At 43.8% G+C, this 24198-nt stretch overlaps 1 protein-coding gene across 1 annotated transcript in view; it reads right to left on the reverse strand.

The window, feature by feature from the left end:
• Nucleotides 1-18278, reverse strand: part of TM7SF3 (transmembrane 7 superfamily member 3) — a 29351-nt gene extending 11073 nt beyond the window's left edge. The window contains exons 1-4 of the mRNA XM_065416234.1: nucleotides 18194-18278; nucleotides 3270-3424; nucleotides 1736-1886; nucleotides 819-939 (exon numbers count right to left, since the gene is read on the reverse strand). Of these exons, the coding sequence (XP_065272306.1) occupies nucleotides 819-939; nucleotides 1736-1886; nucleotides 3270-3424; nucleotides 18194-18278 (512 nt within the window). The remainder of the gene's footprint in view (nucleotides 1-818; nucleotides 940-1735; nucleotides 1887-3269; nucleotides 3425-18193) is intronic.
• Nucleotides 18279-24198: the final 5920 nt, after the last annotated feature.

Below are 24198 nucleotides of genomic sequence, written 5' to 3' on the forward strand. Positions count from 1 at the left end.
CAGGGGTGCAGGCTCCAAGCAGAGCTTACCTCAAGCGGCTCCCAGAAGCAGTGGCATGTCCCTTCTCTGGCTCCTATGCGGAGGCGCGGCCAGGTGGCTCTGCACGCTGCCCCGTCTGCAGGCACAGCTCCCATTGGAGCACGTAGGAGCTGGAGCGGGGCCATGCCACGGCTTCCGGGAGCTGCGCAGTGCAGCCCCCGGCCCTGCACCCCAGCCGGAGCGCCGGAGCGGGGCCGAGCTGCGTGGTGCAGCCCCTGAGCCAGCGCCCCGGCCAGAGTGGGGTTGAGCCGCATGGTGTGGCCCCTGACCCAGCGCCCCGGCTGGAGTGCAGCAAGCCCCAAACCCCACTCCCCAGCGGGAGCTTGCGGACTGGCTTAAAATGGCTCGCAGGCCAGATCCGGCCTGTGGGCCATAGTTGCCCACCCCTGTAATAGAATGAAGGGGAAAAAAACCAAAAAACCAGTTGTATAGAATCGTTTCTAGAACAGAACAGATGTTTTCCGATGAAGAATCATTAGTCCCAATAACTGTGTATTCTTCACTAGGGTAAACATCAGAAATGTTAGGTAGTATAGCTTCTCTCACAATCTATGGATAGTCTCCTCACCCCATTTCCTCTCTCCCGCACAAAATTAACCTATTTTGAGGATCAGCTATGCATCTCCCCTCATTTGCTGTCTAGTTCTTTTGCTATATGCAAAATTCTCTCTTGCTAAGAGAGAGAAACAACCTTTCCAGCAGGATAATATTGTTTATTAAGCATTTCCAGCTCTGCACAAATGCAATACAAGGAAGGCTATTTGTTAAGTTACACACACCTGGCATATCCCAAGTTTGCAGGGGCAAACTTGATGCGTGTGTCAATTAAGTTATACTCTAAATAAATATTGGGATCAACTTCCAAGTTAAATTCCAGATTGCAGCCTCCAGGGATAGGATCTAAAAACAAACAAAATAAGACAGTTAGATGTAGCAAATCTTCCTCTCCCTCATGCAGCATTCTCAGTAGTGCAATGGAATGAAGCTATAGTTCGCTTTTGTTGTATTTATTATTAGGGCCTCATTTGGTATGTACCAATAGGCATAGTCCATTCTCCAAAGATCTTGAAATCTAGAGTCCTGATCCTATAGGTATATACATACAAATAAGTCACATGGACTCACCTTAACTGATTACTCTCGTTACAGTTGGTATGGCAACACCCATTTTTTCACATCCTCTGTGTGTATATATATATATATATATATATATATATATATATATATATATACACACACACACACACACACACACACACACACACACCTTCCTACTGTATTTTCCACTGCATGCATCCAATGAAGTGGGTTTTAGCCCATGAAAGCTTATCCTCAAATAAATGTTAGTTTTTAAGGTGCCACAAATACACCTCGTTCTTTTTGGACTTCAGTGAAACTCTGACTAGTCTTAAACATGGGAATAAATGTTTGCAGGACTGGGGCTCTAGACTAGCAAAGCCTGTACAGCCAGCTCCAATATAGCAATTGCTTTAATGTTAGATCTCAGTACAATCAATCAGTTGATTAAATGCTGAACCCAGATTTGGCATCCATTCCCCACAGTAAGTGTCAGGACTTCTGGTGTGTTTAGTGCAAGCTCTATATATTACTGGGCAACAAATATGGCCCTCCAGAGAAAAGATCTGTAGTTTAACTCTGTTATCCCAGAACAGAATGAGAGGGAAAGAAAATTTACCTCTCTCAGAATAAGCAAAAGAAACGGCTGTGCTCAACACTTGGCTGGCATCCGGAGACTGCAGGTACCATGTACACACACTCTGCTGAGGCCGAAGGATGGAAACTAACCCTTTGTCCACTCCAGTTCCTGAGCTATTTGCAGAGGAATTCTGAAAACAAACAGATAAAACCCAAGCACATTTTAGCAAAGCAGTAGGTTTTTGCAGTGACAGACACACAGAGAGCTCGTTCCTGAAGGCACACATTACCTGGGGCATGCATCCCATTGCCAGCTATTAGATCACTGCATACTCCAGACAAGTCAGCCAGCCACAGGCTTTATTTTATCTTTATTCCTTTAAGAGGCAATATCGTTTAGTTTGGGCTCAAAATATGACACTGGAGTGATTAGTCTGAGGCAATGTTCTCAGTCTTCTAAGTACCTATGTTGCATTTGTGATTTTTTTACATTGATCATTCTGTTGATTTTTTTTTTAATTATTATTATTTGCTTTATTTAGGACCTACATAAAAAGCAATGCTTTATGCAGTTACCTCTGCAGCAATAGTTTAGTACTACTGAATATTCCAGAAAAGCGAGTGGGTTAAAGCGTTGGGAGAAGAAACTTGCACAGCCACCACCTCCACCAATCACAAGTTCCCCAATTTTGTCCCAAATACCCTGTGAGTGAGTCCTTGCTGAAATGCCCATGAAAGTTTTGCTTAGGAGAATGGGGTCAGTCACAGGAAAGCTACCTAATGGTACAGAGATTATACTGAAGAAGGTACATTTTGTCCCACCAACTAATTACATCCTCCTTGCAACAGAATTAGATTACGCTGTCCATTGCTACTGTTGCTGAACTGAGCCTAGAGTTCAGCAGCAAGAATGTTTATGCTTCATTAGAAAGGGGGGGGGGGGGAAAATCATGTTTGTGAAAGAAAAACGGAGAATGAATTTGAGCTTTTAAGAGCATTTCTCCCCCTCATCCCACACACTAAAGTTAAACAAAAATAAATCCAGAAGCAGCAATTAGGGGAACAAAACAAAAGCCATACACAAAATTTTAAGAAGGGCCCTATAACATCCACACCTATAAATATGAATTGCAACAGCCAAAGATTTGTATCCTAGTGGAGACCACTGAGTGGGGAACTGGTATATTGATGTCAGTCCTAGGTCAAATATGAGATGTTACAGCATGTTTCAAAGGTCATGTGACAGAACCACATTTAAAGCTTCAGAGCAGTTTGCAGCCAACTGCTCATTCATTCAGAATCCCAATATACAAAATGGCTCCATGTTTTTTGAGAGACATAAGCTACAAGAAAGTTGAGTAGACATGAGAAAGATTCTTAGTTCTAAAGTCTGGGAGCTAGACTAAAACTTTAAAAACATATGCATGGTTCATGCAGTTTCATTCCCCCCCGCCCCTCCAACGTAAAATTTATCCTTACCACAGAGTGTTTTTCTAATCTTCCTCTTCTAATGGTGAGTACCATTAGTTAATGTGAACACAATGGAGGAATTTGGATTCCAACTTCATACGTACCTTATCAAAAGAGATGGTTACATTTTTTTGGTGGGAATGTACTTGAAAAATAATGACAGTCACGTTGCTTGCAATATTCCTTATTACAGCTTCCACTGGGATGGTCTTGTTCAGTAGCACATTTCTGAACTTGTCCAAAGAGAGTTCAAGAAGACCTGTATTAAATAAATATCCAACAATCAAAAAAGTTATATTGGTATCTTTGAAAGGGAGGGGAGGAAGGAGATAGATGTAATGAGTTTAAAGATTTACGGGGTCCAAAATTAATTATCTGGAGACAAAACAGAATTTGGTACAAAAAATAAATAAAATTAAATTAAAAAAAAAATAAATTCACATCACAACACCACAGACCATAAAAAGATCTGCTTCTCCAGAAGAAAGCCATAATGAGCGTTTAAGCCTGGGACCCACAATGAGTGTACATCAGAGGGGCTGTCCTCACTAAAAATCTTACATTGTGCAGAACTGAGTTAGCCGACAATGCTGGCCATGCCTGAACTGACTGCAAATAAGGCAAACGGCATTCGGTATGGAATAAATATGATGAGTTGAGTTAGCTGACATGATGCTGAATGCCACTTTCCCTTGTCTACTGGCATAACTGACTGGTCAGTGCACTATCCTCACAATATAGTCTTTAGACATATCAGGAGGAATCCAGAGCCTGCTGAACTCAATGGCAAAACTTCCAGAATTCACCCAAGATTTCCTAGTGAAGACACGCCCAGCCACTTTAGAGAAGTTTAACATTTTTCCTTGGTGCACGTTGATCTTTGAATTCTGCATTGATGGCACAATAAGTCTCTAAGTGAGGAGATCTGATAAAAGTTAATTCATTCAAAGAGAAGTTTGGGGGCTGAAGCCAGGGCAGTTTCCCTTAAATAATGCAGTCTTGCTGGAGTATGATCCTTAGATACCCTCTGCATTAGTTTAAGAGCCACACTGTGTGACCCAGCATACAGATAATGAGAATTAACATATTAACTAGTTATTCAGGTTCTGCAAGAAAGCCTAATTAGTGCCAGTAGCTGAGAGGAAAAACAAAAACAAAAGACCTCAAAATCCATTTGTCACGTAGTTAAAGAAGCTCATTTTTTGTAATCAGTGGGTCTTCTGTTTTTGTTTTTAATAGCTTCTTTCAGATATATGGTTAGGTCTCTATCAGCCCTAGTCTACACTACAAGCTTATGCCAGTATAACTACATTGCTCAGGGGTGTGGATTTTCTATACCCCGAGTGACGTAGTTACACCGACCTAACCCCCGGTGTAGACAGCTCTATGTCGATGGGAGGGCTTCTCCCGCTGACACAGCTACCGCCTCTTGAGGAGATGGAGTACTTACACCAATGGGAGAAACTCTCCCATTGGCATAGGGAGCATCTTCACTAAGCACTACAGCAGTGCAGCTGCAGTGCTGTAAGTGTAGACAAGCCTTCAGTTTTAAACCAAGAGGCACAATTCATGCTAAGTTCTCTCTGCCGCCAACCAGTAGTCTAGCTAGCAGAGAACTTACCAGGCATAAAAACATACATGAGCTACTTCCTCAGCAGAACAACTCTTATCATGGAGTAAATGCTGACACAGATGTTGCCTATTATTCCATGCCTCTGTTAGATGGACTGGATTTGCTTTGAGGACAATCAGTGCTGCTGCTTCCCTTCTCCAATCCCCTCACAGAATATGCAGCAGGTCAGGTGCCCTTTTAAACCCTCAAGAGGATACTGTAAAGTTAGCCACACTGAAGGTATGAGACTTGGGAGGACTGCAGTAGCAGCAACCACAGCCAGACTGGATTATATGCACAGGAATTCAGAACTATCAAAAGAAAACTTTATCCTTGCACAAGATTTACATGTTATGTCACTGGCTTCTAAGGCCTTGTCTATGGGGGAAGTGGGGGGGACGATCTAAGTTACGCAACTTCAGCTACGTGAATAACGTAGCTGAAGTTGACGTACTTAGATCTACTTACCGCAGTGTCTTCACTGTGGTAAGTCGACGGCTGACGCTCTCCCGTCGACTTCGCCTGTGCCTCTCACTCCGGTGGAGTACCGTAGTCGACGGGAGAGCGCTCGGCGGTCAAATTATCGCATCTAGTTTAGACGCGATAAAAATCGACCCCCGCTGGATTGATCGCTACTCGTGGATCCAGCGGGTAATGTAGACATGCCCTAAAAAGCAGCTGTCTCTATAGCAGGGGTCGGCAACCTTTCAGAAGTGGTGTGCCGAGTCTTCATTTATTCACTCTAATTTAAGGTTTCGCGTGCCAGTAATACTTTTTAATATTTGTAGAAGGTCTCTTTCTATAAGTCTATAATATATAAATAAACTATTGTTGTAAAGTAAATAAGGTTTTTAAAATGTTTAAGAAGCTTCATTTAAAATTAAATTAAAATGCAGAGCCCCCCAGACTGGTGGCCAGGACCCAGGCAGTCTGAGTGCCACTGAAAATCAGCTCGCGTGCCGCCTTTGGTACGCATGCCATAGGTTGCCTACCCCTGCTCTATAGTATGCTTTCAGATGGTCCCGTTCATTGCAACAATAGCCCCATTTACGGTTTTAGTTTTTACTTCATACAACACAGGCCTTACACTAAGACTGCAAGGAATGCATTTTCTCCCCCCATCTCAACCTTCACTAAGACCTTGTCTACACTAAAGTGTTTTGTTTACAAAAGTCAGCTTTCGTTGACAAAAAACAGTGGAGGTGTACACACTACAATGCTCCTCCCGCTGATTTAACTCTCCTGCTATGCCAACAAAATAAAGCCACCTCGAGGAGAGGTGTAGGGCTTTTTGCAGCAAAAGTTAGATTGACGCAGTGTCAGTGTAGACACTGCACTTGGTTATGTCGCCATAAATGGCCTTTGGGAGGTGTCTCAATGCCCATCCTGACCGCTCTGGTCTGCAGATCAAACTCCACTGCCCTACACCCAGGTACACAGGCATCTGCCCCTCCCGCTTTAAAGGGACAGGAATTTTTGAAATTCCACTTCCTGTTTGCTCGGCATGGAGAGCTCACATTGCCTCTTTCCAGCTGACCACAGCAGCTCCACACACTAAATGATCTCCTGCATGGAGTACACTAGAGTAGTTGGATCTGCTGGCTCTGTAGGGAGGGGAGGTTGTACAGTCCCAGCTCCGCGCCAGTCATAAAAACTTCTACACCTATGGGCAGATTTCCATGGCATGTTGGATAAGGGCTATGAACGGGACATGCATCAGTGCTGTGCGAAGATAAAGAAGCTGAGGCAAGCATACCAGAAGGCAAGGGAGTCAAACTGTCACTGGTGCTGCACTGAAGACCTGCCGCTTCTACAAGGAGCTGGATGCCATCCTCGGCGGTGACCCCATCTCCACCACCAAGAGCCCCATGGATACTTCAGGGGGGTTGGAGATAGCGGCCAGCGGACTCAACCCTGAGGACGAAGTGGTGGACAAAGCAGTGGAGTTGGAGGATGAGATAGGACAAGCAATAGGGTCATCTGGTAGCGTGTCAAGCCAGGAACACTTCTTAACCCCAAAGGGTTCGAGCCAGTCCCAGCACTCTGGCGCGCTTGATGCAGGAGAGGGCAGCTCTGGTAAGTGCTCATTTTGAGTTGATACTGCTCAGTTACATGAGGCAGAGCTGTCCTTTATTTTGTTATATGCTAGAAGTGAGTTAAGGGATAGAAATGTACAAAACGAGCTGTGTTTGTGTCTGCTTCACATTCCCTTGTGCAGCTTCGCAGTGGAGACCCTGCGGAACACACTGAGTAGACAGCAATGCAGGATCCATGCTTTCAGGTGGAGATGGCGGGCACAGAGTAACCAGGGACTGTTGAAAAATGGCACAAAATGTAGTCGGAAGCCCGTGGAATGATGGGACAGAAAAAGCTGCATCATGGGATGTTGAGCCTGAACCTATGATGCACTGTGATCCACTTTGCCTTCCCACAACTCCTAGCTGCAGAAGGTGCAGTGTAGCACAGACTGATAGTTACCCACAGTCCACTGCTCTCACTGTTGATGCTAGAGCAGAAACTGAACAGGCTCTGCTGACAAAACGAGTGTTGTGTGAACATGCGCAAGCAACCTAATTAGAGCAGTTTATGATAATCAGCGTAACTTGTGTCAACTTATCTCTCTAATGGAGACATAGTCTAAGAAGTTGCAACTTTAAAGTAACTACCATTTACCATAACAGACCTAAAACAAAACAGACCTAAAAGTGGCAATTCTTCAACAAAAAGACTTCAAAAACAGACCAACATGAAGCTGGAGAACTGGAATTAATTAGCAAACTAGATACCATCAGATTAGGCCTGAATAAAGGCTGGGAGTGGTTGGGTCATTACAAAACCTAAACTTAATTTCCCCAATACTAATTTCTCCCTACTGTTACTCACACCTTCTTGTCAACTGTCTGTAATGGGCCACTCTCTTACCACTTCAAAAGTTATTTTTCCTCCCTTGGTATCCTGCTATTACTTGATTTCATCTTGTTAGATGACTTCACACTTGGTAAAGCAACCCCCATCCTTTCATGTATTTATACCTGCTCCTGTATTTTTCACTTCATGCATCTGATGAAGTGGGTTTTAGCCCATGAAAGCTTATGCCCAAATAAATGTGTTAGTCTTTAAGGTGCCACAAGGACTCCTCGTGGTTTTTGCTGATACAGACCAACACAGCTACCGCTCTGAAAACTGTTACCATTTACCATAGGTGTTTTGTTTGTTTGTTTGTTTTTTTAAAACACTCATTAACACTTTTAATAAATAAAAAAATAGAGATGAGTTTCGGGGGGGGGTGAATTTTTTTCACATTTCCCCCCCCTCTTTCTGTGTGTGTGTGGGGGGGGGGGAGCGGAGAAGGAAGAATAGAACTAACCCTGATAGGGGGTGGAGGTGGGGGATCTGTGCTTCACACCATAGTTAATAGTTAGCAACAAAACCCACAGTGCTTAAAGTAACTGCTCAATATGCTGACTGCTCAAAACGGCTCACGACTCATAATGCCTACTCAGCTGTTTTTTCACACCAGCTGAACATTAATCAGTGTGACCATGTGAGGATTCTTTCCTCGAAGGTCTGCAGGTTAGACTGGTTTAACTACTCTCTGGTGTGGATTTTTCACAATCCTTGAGAGGTAGCTATGCTGATGTAACTTTTCAGTATAGACCAGCCCTTATTCTGGAAACAAGAGCGTTTTTTTCCAGTTTAGCTTAATCCACAATAAGAGTGTACACACTTGGGAGTTATTTCAGAATAACCCATGTGTAGGCAAGCCCTTATATACAGTTAGTGTTTGTTAAATGATTTTGCCGGTCTTATTCTGTGGCCTTGAGCTGGCTCCAAATCACTTACACCTGAATGGATCATCCAGAAAAAATAAGGTCAGCGCACAAACAGCAGTTCTTTTAGAGTCAATTTCAAAACACATTCGGTGGAGAGGTCTGAAGTCCAGTTCTAATTATTGTTCATGGGCCATAATTACAGATTTAGTACTCCATATTTCCTTCAGTCCATAGGGATAATTCCCATTTATGTCAACAAGAAGTTTATACAAAGAGCCAGGGCAGAGTTAGAACTCAAAACTTAGCTTTTGTTTTGTAGTACCTTGATGCTGCATTCAGCATCATTCACTGGGAAATAAGCTCACTTTTAGGATCCCTGTTATTATTTCTCTTCTTTCATCATCCGTCTGTTTCTTTTCTTTGAATGTCTCTCTTCCATAGTTTCTTCCATGCAACAACTTCCAGTCCCTTCCACCTTATCAGCAATCAAACAGTCACAGTTTGCGACCATTGTTTCAGGTTGTCTGCAGATTCAAGAAGACAACACAGCCACCCTCTGTTCACATTCTGATAGTTACCTTCCTGGGTGCTAAAAGATTTCATATTAAAAGTTTTTACAGATTCTGCAGAACTAATATGCCATGCAGGCCACATAAACACCACTTGATAGACTTGATAACATGCCTACTTTTGAGTCATCTGTCACATATTAGGCTTCCCCTCAGTGCAGCCTCTGAGCATACCATTTCAGACATTGATCTTTCTTAAATCTAATTTATAAACACAATACAGAACATAGCAAAGAATTCCACAATTAAAGCAGTAGCCTGATCTATTAATGAAAGTGAACTTATTTCTTACTCCAAAAGGAAAAGAAAAATGGATTCTTGGTGTTTGGCTTTTAACTACAACAAAAAAAGCTGCCTTCTAGAATCAAGATAGTGATTCCCAAACTTGTTCCACCGCTTGGCCTGTGCCGCTCCCAGGAGCTCCCATTGGCCTGGAGCAGCGAACCGCGGCCACTGGGAGCCACAAGACACCGAACCTGCGGACGCGGTAGGTAAACAAACCGGCCCGGCCCGCCAGGGGCTTTCCCTGCACAAGCGGCGGAACAAGTTTGGGAACCACTGACTGCTAGAATCAAAGAGGAATTTTTCACAGGCACTAAATTCACTCAAAAGAGAAAAAGGTTATGGAAAATTAACTCTTGTTTAGCCACAGTACAGACACAGTATGGCCAGTGAAAGGTTTTCCCCACTGCCTCAGCCCCAAACTACAGGAACAAGCAGTGCTTAATTTATGCCAGGGCTTGCCAGTGCTGAGCCCCGGCACCTCTAGGCTTGGCAGTTCATAGCCCTGGCATCTCTGGGCTGGGCGCATTAGTTATTAATATAAAAAAAAATTCCTTGAGTCCCGGCAACTCTTTCATTACAAATTAAGCACTGGGAATAAGGGTTCAATTCATCTTGGTTCTCATTAAGCAAGCTGAGAGGGCAGTTCAGTCTCCATGCCTATGCAAAAAGCCCCCAAAGGGTGCCAACTGAGGTGTTTGTTCTGCAGTGTCCAAGATCAGTCTGTCCATCGAAACCTGATCAACTTGTTTCTACAGAGGCCTGTAAACAACAAAAGGTAACACCTACAAATGAAATGCATCATTTATTAAGAGTTTAGGAGAGCCAAGATAGAGGTACTAGAGAGGACATCTTTCCCTCCCATTCAGTTATATCAAGTTGGAAAATTCCTTACTCTGAGGTTTCCTATTAAAAGTCTCTAGTTATTTTGGCATCCCAAGCAGACATGTATTCTGCTTGTACAGCATTACTGGTTGCATCAACAAGCGATGAATGGAAAAGAAACAGCCTACTTAGGAGTCCCTCACCATTATATGACAAGTTCTCAGTTACATGTCAGGGTGTATAAAGGCATAAAAATACATGTTTAAGCCATGGGCAGTTTAATACACAATTGTTACAAGTTCAGGGAAGCTTCAGTCTACTGCTGCAAATCCTACCTCGACACCTCAATGTGGCGCAGCGGTGACCCTGGCTGTTCGACAGTGATGATAGCGGAGTGTATTCTCCGGCAGATCTAACCATGCTATCAAGGTGTCGGACTGTCAGCCCAGCAAGAGGGTTGCTTCCTCTGCGGAGGGGCATATAATCCCTGTTTCTGAGGTTGTAAGCTAGCTAAATTGAGGCGGTAAACGCGCCACTGACAGCCCCGCCAGCGGGTGGCTGAAAATAATGGCTAAAACAACACAGAAAACCAAGTCTCAGTTCTCTGCACGTCCCTCGATCCCCACTCCGGAGCCAGTGAGGCATTCGATCAATGAGAGGCTGAAAAGAATCTCAGGTGCCAGGTCGCCAAAAGGAAACCGGACAACTCTCTCAGTGTGCACTCGTAACTGCAGAACACTGACAAGGGCAGTGACAACAGATGGACTGCAGCTATATCTGAGTGGTATCCGCAAGAACTGAAACGGCCACACGGTCGGCCTCCAAAGAGGTGGGATGATTTCCTAACAAGGAGATATGGACAAGCATGGCGATGGATGGCCAGAGCGAGAGAAGATTTGAAGACGTGTTGTGATTGGCTCAGTCTTAACTGATGAAGGACCGACAGTCTACGCAGCAGGGAAGCTTAATACTGGTGGAAAAGTGTCATATTGACAGCCAGGGGAACAAAGTCCTCCACCCACAGATCACTACATAGCCTGCACTACCACTTCGCTGTGTTGCTGTAGCCTTCTCTGCATTGAATATAGGTATCACAGTAGCACTTAGGGGGCTCAGCTGAGTTTGAGGCCCCATTGCGCTAGAGAGCTTTCTGTTTAAGTAGACAAAAGTGGGAGGGAAACAGAGAGGTGACGTTATCTGCCCAAATTCACATAGCAGGTCAGTGGCAGAGCCAGAAATAGAATCCAGGTCCTCCAAGACCATACCTTAGTCACTGGACAAAAAAAGTGGGATCAGGAAACCCAAACCTGAATGATCACCTCTAGGGGATATTAGCTTAGTTCAGTCTACAGGTCTATTCCATTCTTTGCCTCCCTTCTAGAAGGTTAACAAACAGCCAGATGGTGATGACTTTTGGTTGCTACCAAACCAGGCTGGATTTGAACTTGTGACCTAGAGATAACAAGGAATTTTGTTTGCTGGAACTGGAATTAAAAGCAAAATATAAGTAGAGGAAACAGCATTTGGCAAATATTACTTAGTGTTTGCTTACTGGATATTCATTAACAATAAGATCAGAGCACAATGATTTTAATGTAGAACAGAAAAACTGTAGAACTAAGTAAGTAGGTGCATCTCAAAACCCACTGCTCCATCACTTTGTATTGTATTCCATCCTCTCTCTGGAGGATGCTAGTTTTGACCCTCCTCCTGGACTGATGAGGCAGGGATTCACCTGCATCAAGCTCAGTACAGCATCATGGCCTTTGATATTCACCTTTTTGGGGGCCAGGGATCTTGCATTTTTGTAGAGTGCTTAACAGCCCTGGAACATTTATGTCCCATTACCACTCTAGTCCAGCAGCCAGTCTGGTCAGCCTTGCTTTAGGGTCCATACAAGGTTTTTTGTTAATTTTGTATCTCAAGACTATACATTTTAAACGTCTGCCTGATGATTATCACTGTTGAGCATTTGGAATTATCGACATTTCATCCCTGCCTTACCACCCCACCCATCATCAAGTGTTCACACATTATTTGGGGCATACAAAAAACAAGGCACAAGAGTTAATACATGCATTTCATGTATTAATATTTGCAATATCATTAATATGTATATGAATAATTCAAGTATATAAGACAGGAGGTGGGGGGTACAGTATGAACCTTAATTTTCAATTCATATGTTGAACACTTTTTAATGTGAAAAAATTCAAAATATATATTTGTTAAAGTTATAGTAATATTTTAACCAAATACTCCAAAGCACTTTTCCCACACTCATGCCTGAAGATGTGCTCATTTTCTATAAAATACTTCAGTTGGTGGTGGTAGGGAGCTGAGCTTTGGTGTTGACGTGGTACCTTTACCAATTTTCACTGCATGTTGTTTCTCCCATGCTTCTGACATGGTGGCACAGTTTGTTTGCCAGTTCAAAGCCATCAGGCACTGCTGCACTGATGTCAACCAGCTCACAGAATCTTCACAGTGGCAAGGCCAAAATAGGATGCTACTGCATCACTGCCCAAGGGTGCAAGGGCAGCTAACAGTCCAGGCACAATGTTCTAGTATTGCTTTGCAGTAGCATGAATGTCTATTACAGCTCTCTCTTGAACTAGAGATTCCATAATCACTTAAGAAATTAGGCCCTGTTCAAGGTGATGATGCAAGAGTAAGACAAACATCAGTGTTATCTGATAATTCCCACAGGATTCTCTTTCGCAACCATCACCATTTGTTGTACAAGGAGGTTGTCTGACTCCTCAGGTGGCCATATCTTCCCTGTTGATCACCACACCTCCTTCTTTACTTCAACTGGGGTGTGGTCTCTACCTGCAATGACTAGCTTGTGCTCTAATAGGTTCTCTTGGTCAAAATTCTGGTCTTGAATGAGTTCTGTACAAATGATTTTAATCAACAGTTTCTTGTTTCCAGTTACTGTCAAAACAACTTTCTGTGGCAGTAGCTCTGTACTTGCATTCAGCTGATGCACCCTGCTTGCTTCTGTAGCTCTGCTAGATCTTGTGACACTCTTTGTGATGAGGTCTTTGCACTTTTCAAAGACAAAGTGTACATCACCTACAGCTAGCTTGTGTTCAGTGAAGTCTCAGAAATTGGACACAGAGTCCTTGAATATCACTTGCTGGCCAGCATACCACTGAAAGAATGACTTTACAGGTGATGTCTTGTTAAGTATGTCTAGTTAACACCTATCTGCAGCTGGTTCTTTAGCTTAAACTTAGTCTTGGAAAGCCTCATGTCACCAGCATCAGAGAACATTGACATTGGTACAGGAACCAACTCATGTGACAAAATATTCTTCATGGCCACCTCTCGTGAACTTGCTTGTAGGCAAGTGTCAAATGCCTTTGTTGGACAAACCTGTACATGCTTTGTCCATGCCAGTGGCTCTGCTATCCTTGGTATTGTGTTACAGAACCCTGTGGGCCAGCTACGTTCAAATTCTTGCATTTGGTGAATTCCAATTGTAAGTGTCATCTACACTGATGGATAGCGGTGCCACTCTATCACGGACAATGTTTATTATTTTCTCTGGGTGCTTAGTGGGGTTTAAGGGATCAATACACAGCTCTAGCTTCTTTTTAATGCTTTCGCTGTCTCTTGCAACTGCAGGAATACTTGACTTGATTTCTTCTTTGTGGATCTCTTGTATTTCTGCCTCATGAAGGTGGTTTTGAAGTACATGCCATTGCATATACCATTCCATGTTCCTGGAACATGTGTTTGTTTATAATCTGTTAATTTTGAAATATTGGACAGTTATAGACATTACTTCTCAGGAGTGAGTATGTCTGACGCGATATATCCATCCCCGATAGATCGATCGCTACCCGCCGATCTGGCGGGTAGTCTGGACATACCCTAAGCGAGCATGTTCAGAGAACAATAAATTGCCTTGTGTCTCTGGGAGAGAAGGGAACATACTAGTAAGGTATATTCTTAATACAGACACTAATACAGAGATAACATATGTACCCTTCTAGCTAATTTATGTTCCATAACAAAATATTAGTGTGGAGTTTATTAAAAAAAATGAAGTTCAGTGAGAGGGGGTTTCACTGTCACCTCGCTTGTGAATCAGGAGCAGTGTGGAATTAAGTGCTAAGCAGTGACAAGGGGTCATCAGGCAGGTTTTTTTTTTTTTTTTTTTTTTTTTTTAGAATTTAGGGTTTTTCAATTCAGAATCCACAAGAAAAAACAAACACACACACACACACAAACCAACACTGTGTGGACACTAAAACAAGGTATTCCCCAAAACTTGCATTTGGCTACCAGACTACTCCCCCAAGCCATTCAATTTTCCCACTAGGCAAAAATCACCTTCAGTTGTTTCCATGTTTGTCTCAATGATTCCATACAAACTCTCTCAATCAAGGAACCACATTCACAGCGGAACCAAATTAACTCAGCAAATAAAAGGGTAGGGGAAACCCAACCACTCCTCTATAGTCCCTCCTTTTACTCTTAAAATGTCACAAGGGACTCCGCAAAAATAACAGGAGTACTTGTGGCACCTTAGAGACTAACAAATTTATTAGAGCATAAGCTTTCGTGGGCTACAACCCACTTCTTCGGATGCGAAGAAGTGGGTTGTAGCCCACGAAAGCTTATGCTCTAATAAATTTGTTAGTCTCTAAGGTGCCACAAGTACTCCTGTTATTTTTGCGGATACAGACTAACACGGCTGCTACTCTGAAACAAGGGACTCCAAGTCTTTAAGATTGTCTAGAGGGCCCTTTTATATGTTGGTATTTTATGTGCAGGAACTATCAGCATAAGGAAGGGCCACTGACAAGCCCCCAAACACACTGCAACTATAGCAGACCCTGGAAAGGGAGTCAAGTCAGTTAAGTTCCACCTGTGCTAGGTCTCTTAACTGGCTCCCTGAAACTAGAAGACAGCATAGACTACACGAAGCTTTCACTTTGTTACAAAGGCATTGTTACCCTATCTGCACTATAAACACGACTGTTGTAGTGATGTGCCATTATGTGACAGGCAAATACAACTGTTTTCTTCCATTTGAGGAAAGAGAAAGAATCCCTGTGAAATAGGATAGCCTAAATCTCCTGTACCAACCTGGTGTTGTTCACCCAGTAGTACTGCTGTGCAGAATTGTAATCTCTCCTGAAATTCTAAGGGGAGTATTAGAAACTAGATAGTCACACACATCCTGTAATGCATGTGCAAGGACACAGATCGGACACACCTAACTTCTTTCATACACCAATATACATTTGAAAGAGTTAATTAGAGAGCTAGCAAAGAAAACCCAGCCACTTCCTCCAAACTCAGAAGATATATTGTTAATACAAAGCACATAAACAATCACTGGATACTCCTAGCCAAATGGATTATTAATTTATATTTCAGGTTTACTTTAAAAAGTGTTTGGTCATAGATGTGTTAAATATGTTTATCTAAAGCTGGTTGAGGGTGTTTCCTACATTTTTTGACCAGCTTTATAAAAATGTAGGTCTGCCTTGCAACAGTAGCCAGGCATCCTCCAAGGGGAAGTGGGTTATCACTTTGCTGTTTCCCCATTTAAATGTACTGCGGAAACCAACAACACACAACTATAAAAAGTGTGAAAAACGACTTCTTCCTCTGGTCTCGTTTGGGTGAGAAAGGAAGTCATTACCAGCATTTTACAAACACAGGGATTCAATCCACTTCAACCCAGGTTTTCATAAGTGCTCACTAATTTTAGGTGCCCAATTTGAGATATTCAGGGCCTGATTTTCAGAAGCACACCCCCAACTAACTTCAGCTCAGCATCTCCAAGGGGAGGGAGAAAAGGAGACTCAATGTGTCTCAAGTTGAGTACCAAATTAGCAAACATATAATTTTTTTAAATGTTGGCGTAAAATCTTATTACATATGACAAGGGCTGGAAATACCTTGTTACCAAATATTTTCTATGCTTTACAAAACGATATTAAATTTAAAGCAAAGTTGTAAAAATCAAATCAAAGTTTCCCCAAACCATCGGACTGATGTGGTGAAGGCAAGTCAATTCCATAGCCTACAGTACACAAGGGAGAGAGATGTGGCCAGTGTCACATCAGACTACCTTTGACTATCCCTAACCCCATGGACCAGGTATCCATTTTGCAGCTGGGTGAACTGGAGGTGGCCTTTCCATGCAAGATGGAACACGACTCAAACTCACGACCTTCAGGATTATAGTCGAGTGCCTTAGCCACTGTAAGAGTTACAAGCTAAAAAGGAAATTCAGAGTTAAGGCCAACACTCCATCAAGTTGCCATGCATGGAGACACTAAAGCTTGGTCTACACTACAAACTTATATCAGTATAATGGCATTGCACTGCTGAACTATTTTGGAATAATCAGATTCAAGAACCAGGCTTTTAGAACAATTTGCTTCATAGTCATGGCTATTTCTTGGATCATTAGCCAAGAGACGATCAACACTTCGCAAGCTTTAATAAAAAATAAAAAAAACCCACACACAGGTCTACTAGACTATTCAGTTTCTCTAAACCTCTACTGCCTATTGACTCAACATGGTGACACACTGATCCAAAAGAGTCCATATGCTTGAATTAACCATGATATCTGTAGTACTAAAATTCAGGTATGTTGCTTAACACTTTTTTTGCACAACTTAGTGCTTTTGAAAGAGAAATGTCAAGTTAAAACACGAGCCACACTGTTTATGAGTTGTCAGCAAAATTAGATTAAAATCAATCTGCAATTCTTAAAACAGATTGATATCATCAGAAGTTTGGAACCAACCAAAAAACCACTTCTGCATTAAGATCTTGCATAGCAAGTTTCAATCCAGTGTATCCAGACTGTCATTCAGTTTATGAACCAGGGAAAAGAAGGATAATTATGGCAATGTTAATACAGCCTCAAACTATAGTGCTGTGAACAATACATCTATAATCTCTTCATACTGAAAATGTTGTTACAACTAGAACTTCAAAAGATTTCAGAGATATCTTTGCATAAAACAGATTGCTTCCACCTGATGGACCTTTATTTTCCACATATATTATTCAAACACACACTGTCCAACCTTCATTGTGCATCACAATCCAACAGTTTGAATGAAACTGTACATATTTCAAGGAGGAGGGCATACCAGTAGTTGTTCAATTTCTTATTTTTGTTTTAACCAGTCTTGAGACTGTTCTGTTTTACCATTCAATGAAGTTATGCCCTCCAGGAGAAGTACATTACTTCTTGCTTACAGGCTAGCCATAGTGCTATTAAGATTCTCTCTTCGATAATGAAATGCTTGTTCACGGCAGGAAAAAAGCCTCACTGTTGCCGAAACATATGACTGAGCCCTGACCCACGAAACACATGACATGCTCCTTTAAAGCCTATAGTGCTCATGATCACTTTGCTGCTTATGCAAACCACCTGATTTTGGTAACCAACCCAACTCATGCCAATTCCCCACTGTGCAGAATGCATTCTAGTGTGCAAAGTACTTTGACAGCTATTCAAACGTTATTTGTAAATAAATAAAGATCCCAAGAAGGAACCCGGCTACCCCAGGACTGAGAAATTATTAGGAATTTTGACAAACTATTCTAGGCCACCCCTTATTTTCAGCTCATTGAAGCCTCTAGCAGCTGTGATCCAGGATCATCTTTGCAGCCTGAGAGATTATCCCCGGCTATTAATTATCTCTGTGGGGCAAACAATCCCGAGGTGTCCACCTGCTTATGAAAGTATCTTTTGCAAACACAGTTCAAAAATATCCAAAGAGGGCAAATAAGCTGCCAGCGATCTGTTTTTAAAACACATGCATGCTTGTTTTGACCGTGCAGAAGTGAAAGAGGAGCCAGCTTTCTATTTCAAGCCACAGATTGCCTCTGCTGTGGGAGGGGGCGGCTATTCGGATAGTCCAGGCCAGAGGGGACCCTTTCTTTCCTTCCCTATCCCACCCCCCTTTATATCTTACCCGCGCTGGAGTTGACCAAGGCTTCACGCCTGCAAAAGAGCCCCAAGACCAGCAAGGCGCTGGGGAAGAAGCGCGGGAGCCACATTGTGCCTGGAAAATCCCCCGCCAAGCCCGAGGTGAGGCGGGGGAAGGACTCCCGGAGAGGGCGGCTCGCGAGACGCTAACTCCGCGGCGCGGGCGGCTCTAACCCGGGCAGGCAGCAGGCACTGCCCCTCATCGCAGCCCGGGGGCCAGCCCCATGCGCCCTAACGCCAGCCCGAGCCGGCCTCGCCTCCGCTCGGCCCCATTTCTAACCGTCAGGCTCAGCGAAGGCTCCCACTTCCGGCAATCAGCCCTTTGCTTTGCTTCAGCGGCGAGCGCCTCTCTCGCTCTCGCTGGTTCGCTTGCAGAACAACAGCTGGGCTGCAGAGCAGGAGATGCCAAGTTCCCAGGAAAGTGTGGGCGCCGCGGAGCTATGCAAGGGCTAGTCCTGCTTAACAGGGCACACGAAGGGCCTCGAGAGTGGCCGACAGTAGTTGCGCAAGGGACAAAAACGAATCATCCAGGACTAATGGAGGAAGGGCTCCCGTTTGTATTGCTTATGCATGTCATTGTCAGTGATTTTTCAAGTCTCATCATTAGGGTTTGTGTTAAGGTAAATGTTAGCACTAGGGAATGTCTGACTGTCTCCGGAATGTCTGGCTGTCACAGATGTTATTGGTCCTGGCAGAAGTCACCAGAGTCGGAGACCTCCTGGACTATGACCATGGACTCGGAGACTGGGTGGATCCCCTGACGCTTGCTCAGCGCATGGGGCTCTCTGCCCTTCGTACTCCCCGGCGCGTACTTCAGGAGGTGAGGGCAGCCTTACTGCCCACTGCTCAGGTTTACCTTGACCGGGTCCTGCACCCCAGGCCCTCCAGACCTTTTCATCAGGCCCCGCCCCATGAGCCTCCCCGACTGTCCCACCTACGGTGACCAGACAGCAAATGTGAAAAATCAGGATTGGGTGGGGGGTAATATAAGAAAAAGCCCCCAAATATTGGGACCATCCCTATAAAATCAGGACATCTGGCCACCCTAGTGCCACCCATACACTACAAGCCGGCTCCACGATTTGCAGCCAGTTCGCTTCTGAAACACACCAAGGAAACACCTGTACATGCTTGTGCTTTACATCCTCCATTTCCTCACCCTCATGTCCCGCCCCGATACGAAGTGGCGGGACCTATTGCGACCTGTTGAGAGTGAAGAACCCCAGTGGGCCAGCCTTTTTTCCACCCTAGTCCCAAGGCCCACCGGGGATATTAGTTGGCGGCTCCTCCATGGAGCCGTGAGCACGGGCATGTACTTGGTGCGCCTCACCCCCGTCCCTGACGCCTGCCCCTTTTGCAGCATGAGGGAGACCCTGGCACATGTATACCTGGAGTGCGCCAGGTTGCAGCCCCTGTTCCGGCTCCTCCTGAACATCCTTTTACATTTCTGGCTGCACTTTTCCCCTCACCTTTTCCTATACTCACACCCTATCCATGGCCCCACAAAGTCGCGGAACCTCCTTGTCAACCTCCTCCTGGCGATGGCCAAAGCGGCCATCTACAACACCAGGGAGAGGATGTTGGCTGAGGGGGTTCTTTGCTATTGTGGGCCCTATTTCTGGTCTGCCCTCCATTCACGCATCTGGGCGGAGTTCCTCTGGGTGGTGTCTGCTGGCTCCCTTGACACCTTCGAGAAGCAGTGGGCGCTGTCCGGGATTCTCTGCTTGGTGTCCCCTTCGGGCTTCCTTTGTTTGACCCTTTGACCTTCACACCTGCCCGTGTTACATTTTTGGTTGTCCCCCGTAATTATTTGAGTTCCTGGACCTTGTGGATCCTCCCCGAAGGCTGGGGGAAGGTCCTTGAGCAATGGGTGGGCTTGCGCCTGCCCGCTTCCCAGAACCCAATAGGACCAGTGCCTAGAGGCCTGTTGAGATCAGGGCTCTGTTGTGCTAGGTGCTGTATGCACATAGTAACAGCTGCTGTGACAAGGTTCCAATCTAAAGCGTGGGCAGCATGGGAAAGTTGCACCAGTTTGTAACTTACCTTGGTTTTGAAATGACATCGCAGTGTCGCCAACTTTCATGATTTTATTGCAAGTCTCATATTTTGTGTTTTTCTTCAAGCCCCAGAACCTAGAGACATGTTGTTATGTGGGAATCTCAGACTTTATCTAAAACATAAATGTTTCTAGCCCTCATGGTTGTGGAGAAAAGTCTGAAAATGTGACTCAAGTACACGCTAAAGGCTCAGGAAACAGATAACGGGTTAAAAGATCACCACATTTATTATTTTTAAATTCTAGTCATTTTTAAGCCAAGCTCATGATTATTTGTGTTTGAATGTTTTGAAGTTGGGAGTACTATTATAACTAAAGCAATACGAATCTCTGGATGGATACTTTTATTTTAGTTTGAGTATCTTGTTTTGGCTTAATTTAACTGGCTCCCAATCAACTCAAGCTAAACAAAAGAAAAAAAGCACTCAAACTGAAATAACACAGGAGTTTGCACTGTGTTAACTATAACAGTTTACATTTACACTTTAGGGGTGCAACTTTCTTGTATAGACAAGTCCTATATAAGTGTTTGGAGGATTGACGTCTTTGTCAGTAGGGATGGCTGTCTATTGTGATTTGTCTCTGCCCATGACACTGTCTCTGTTAGCCAAATTCTACTATATTAACATACTAAGGTAAGGATCCATCATGATTGTGACAGGATCCCTGGGGTGCAGCCTGGGACTGTGGGACTGCTGTGCCCCCTTAACTCTCCAGCCTGGGCTGTCTCTCACAATGCTTTGCTAGTGACAAGCAGCAAACCCCTCCAGATGCTGTTATCACTCAGCACAACCACATGTGGAGCCCCACACCCAGCTAGATTGCACAAATGCTCCCAGAGCCACTCATGAATCACACAGAGAAAGGTACCAGCCAAATCCTCCCAGCTCCCAGCCTTGTACCTCAGAAATATACCATATTGCACTGCTCAAGGTGAGCAGTGCAAGTTTATTAATTGGTTCACCACTTCATCAATGGAAAGTGGATATACACCAGTCTTTGTAAACCTGAGCAGATTTACCAAACACTTCAGGCAAACTCACTGGTAAACATAAACAGTAAAACAAGTTTATTGATTACAAAAAATAGATTTTAAGTGATTATAAGTGATAGGCAAAAAGCCAGAGTGGTTACCAAAAGAAAAGAAAATATAAGCACTCAGTCTAAACTCTCAACCCTATTAGACTGGGCAACATCTATATTAAGCAGTTTTTCTCACCCCACTGGATATTGCAGTTCATAGTACACAGGTTTCACCCTTGAAACCTGGGCCAGTCTCCTCTGATGGAGTCTTCAGTCTTCTCAGTGTCCTTGCTGCTTGCAGCATAGGTCGTGGGGAGGAGAAAAGGCCAAGCATGTGGCCACTGTGTTCTGTTTTATACCCTTAGTCCATGTGCTTGGAGAACACAAGTCCAGGCATGTCTGGTGGGCATTGCTGAGTCACCAGGCAAGGTTGAGCAATCTCTTGATGTGGCCTTGTGCAAGTGTGTCATTGCATTGTAGTTCCCTTGCTGGTCAATAGCTGTTGATGGTTGTTCAGCACCCACCCAGGTGTTGGTTAGCTCCCTTGTCCTTATCTCTGGGGATCTAATATCTGGACAGTTCCCCAACTCACAACATGTTTTAATGACAATCATACAACACAATCTCATAACTTTATATGCATTAATGATACACATATTTAGATAGAACCATAGCTTTCAGCGGATCATATCCTTTCCCCTGATACCTCACATGACATGCTTTATATGAAATATCACAGTAATATATAAATGATGAATATGAAGGTTACAGGGTGCTCCCCCCGAGGTATAGAGTGTCACAATGATATCAGCCCTCCCCTCCCCAGCATCTTGATCTAATTCAAATATAATAAAGTCTGAAAATAACTCCTAAAACCTCAAACCTCCTCTAAAGCTGCAAACTCAAAATTTAACTTAAAAATCAAACACAGGAGCTGATACTGCAATGAGCTCTGCAATGGCTACTCCCAATGGGGGTCCATACAGGTTCATCAGGGTCTGCCTGTGTGGAGCTCGTTGCAGCTTCAGTGCTAGAGATAGAAGGTTAAAAATATTGTTCAGCACTTTTCTTCTTCGAAGGTCATTGCAGAAAATGAATTAATCCTCATAGGTGGTAGTGTTAACATTGACATTTAAAGTTAATGACCCAAGAAAGGTTAAGTAGTTTTCCCAAAGCCAGAGATGGCATGAGTACTAAGGCTATGTCTACACTACCATTTATGTTGGTATAACTCAGGGATCGGCAACCTTTGGCATGCGACCCGCCAGGGTAAGCCCCCTTGCGGGCCGGGCCGGTTTGTTTACCTGCCGCATCCGCAGGTTTGGGCAATCACAGCTCCCGAGGGATGTGCTGGCCGCCGCTTCCCGCAGCCCCCATTGGCCTGGAGCGATGAACCGCGGCCAGTGGGAGCCGCGATCGGCTGAACCTGCGGACGCGGCAGGTAAACAAACCGGCCTGGCCCGCAAGGGGGCTTACCCTGGCGGGCTGCGTGCCAAAGGTTGCCGATCCCTGGTATAACTTATCTCGCTCAGGGGTGTGACTATGCTACCTGCCTAACTGACATAAGTTACACCAACCTAAGCGCTGGTGTGTACAGCGCTATGTCAGTGGGAGAGCTTCTTCCGCCGACATAGCTACCGCTGCTCATTGGGGGTTAATTAATTAAGTCGACGGGAGAGCTCTCTCCTGTTGGCATAGAGCGGCTACATTAGAGAGCTTAAAGTGGTGCAGCACAGCTGTAAGCTCTCTAGTGTAGCCATAGCCTGAGTAATTTCTTATTCATAGCTCAGTACTCAAACCCACTAGCCCACGTCTGTCAGTGCTCAGACAACATTTGCTCCTTAGTGTGCTTAAGTTCCACTGACTTTTAATGGCAGTTGGATCTGGCATGGCCAACTGCTGAATGGCCAAGACAAAGTTAAAGTACAAATATGAATTGATTTGCACAACTTTGGTATCCTTTATCTGCTAACCTGACTTAAAATAAGAGAGCCATCAGTGTATGCTTGCTTTTCCTTGACAGCCTTTTCTCAGAACTGATAGAATCGTAGAAGTGTAGGGCAGGAAGGGACCTCAAGAGGTCCTCTGAGGCAGGATTAAGTATACCTGAGGCCATCCCTGAGAAATGTTTGTCTAACCTGTACTTATGTACATTAACTAAAAGAACTACTCTTGTAATATCAGTGCTTTGTTTTGATAGTTTTTCCCATTCAAAGCACATGGTGTGTGAAAATTATTAGCATTTCTATTTAACAATGGTGTATGTGAAAGGAGGATCAGGCCCATCTTTTTTACAGAAGTAAGGCCTAGATCCTCAAAGGTATTTAGGCGCCTAGGTCCCATTGATTTCAGTACCTCTGAGGAGCTGGGCCTAAGTCACACGTAAGTCAGTAGCAATTTGCTTTATTTCACTGTCAAGAAAGTAATAGATTTTTAAAAAGATATCTAGAATCCAGATATTTTTCATCACTGTAACAGTGTTAAAAAAGATCAAAATTTAAATGAAAACAGGTTAACAGATTCTTTTGAAACATTACAAATGCAACATTTTTCTATATTGTGGAAACCAACATTTCTTTTTCTCATGTGCTGTATTTATTTTTTTCCTTTATTGAAAAATGAACTATAATACAAATATGATAAAAAGTCTGGACAGGAATCCTAACTTCAATCATCCTTGCTTTAAACCAAATTCATTTAAAGTCAGATAATATATTAATAAGACATACCACTTAATTAATCCTCATAATCCCCCTGTGAGTTAGGCATTATCATCCCCATTTCAAAGAAGCTGAAATTTAGGGAAAGAGATTAAGTCCGTGATCCAGCAAAGCACTTAAGCCTGCTCACATGGTTAAAGCTAAGCATGGCTTAACTACTTTGCTGGGTCAGGGCCTATGGAAGAGGTTTTG

Source organism: Emys orbicularis, chromosome 1, assembly GCF_028017835.1.
Source record: "Emys orbicularis isolate rEmyOrb1 chromosome 1, rEmyOrb1.hap1, whole genome shotgun sequence".
Lineage (NCBI taxonomy): Eukaryota > Metazoa > Chordata > Testudines > Emydidae > Emys > Emys orbicularis.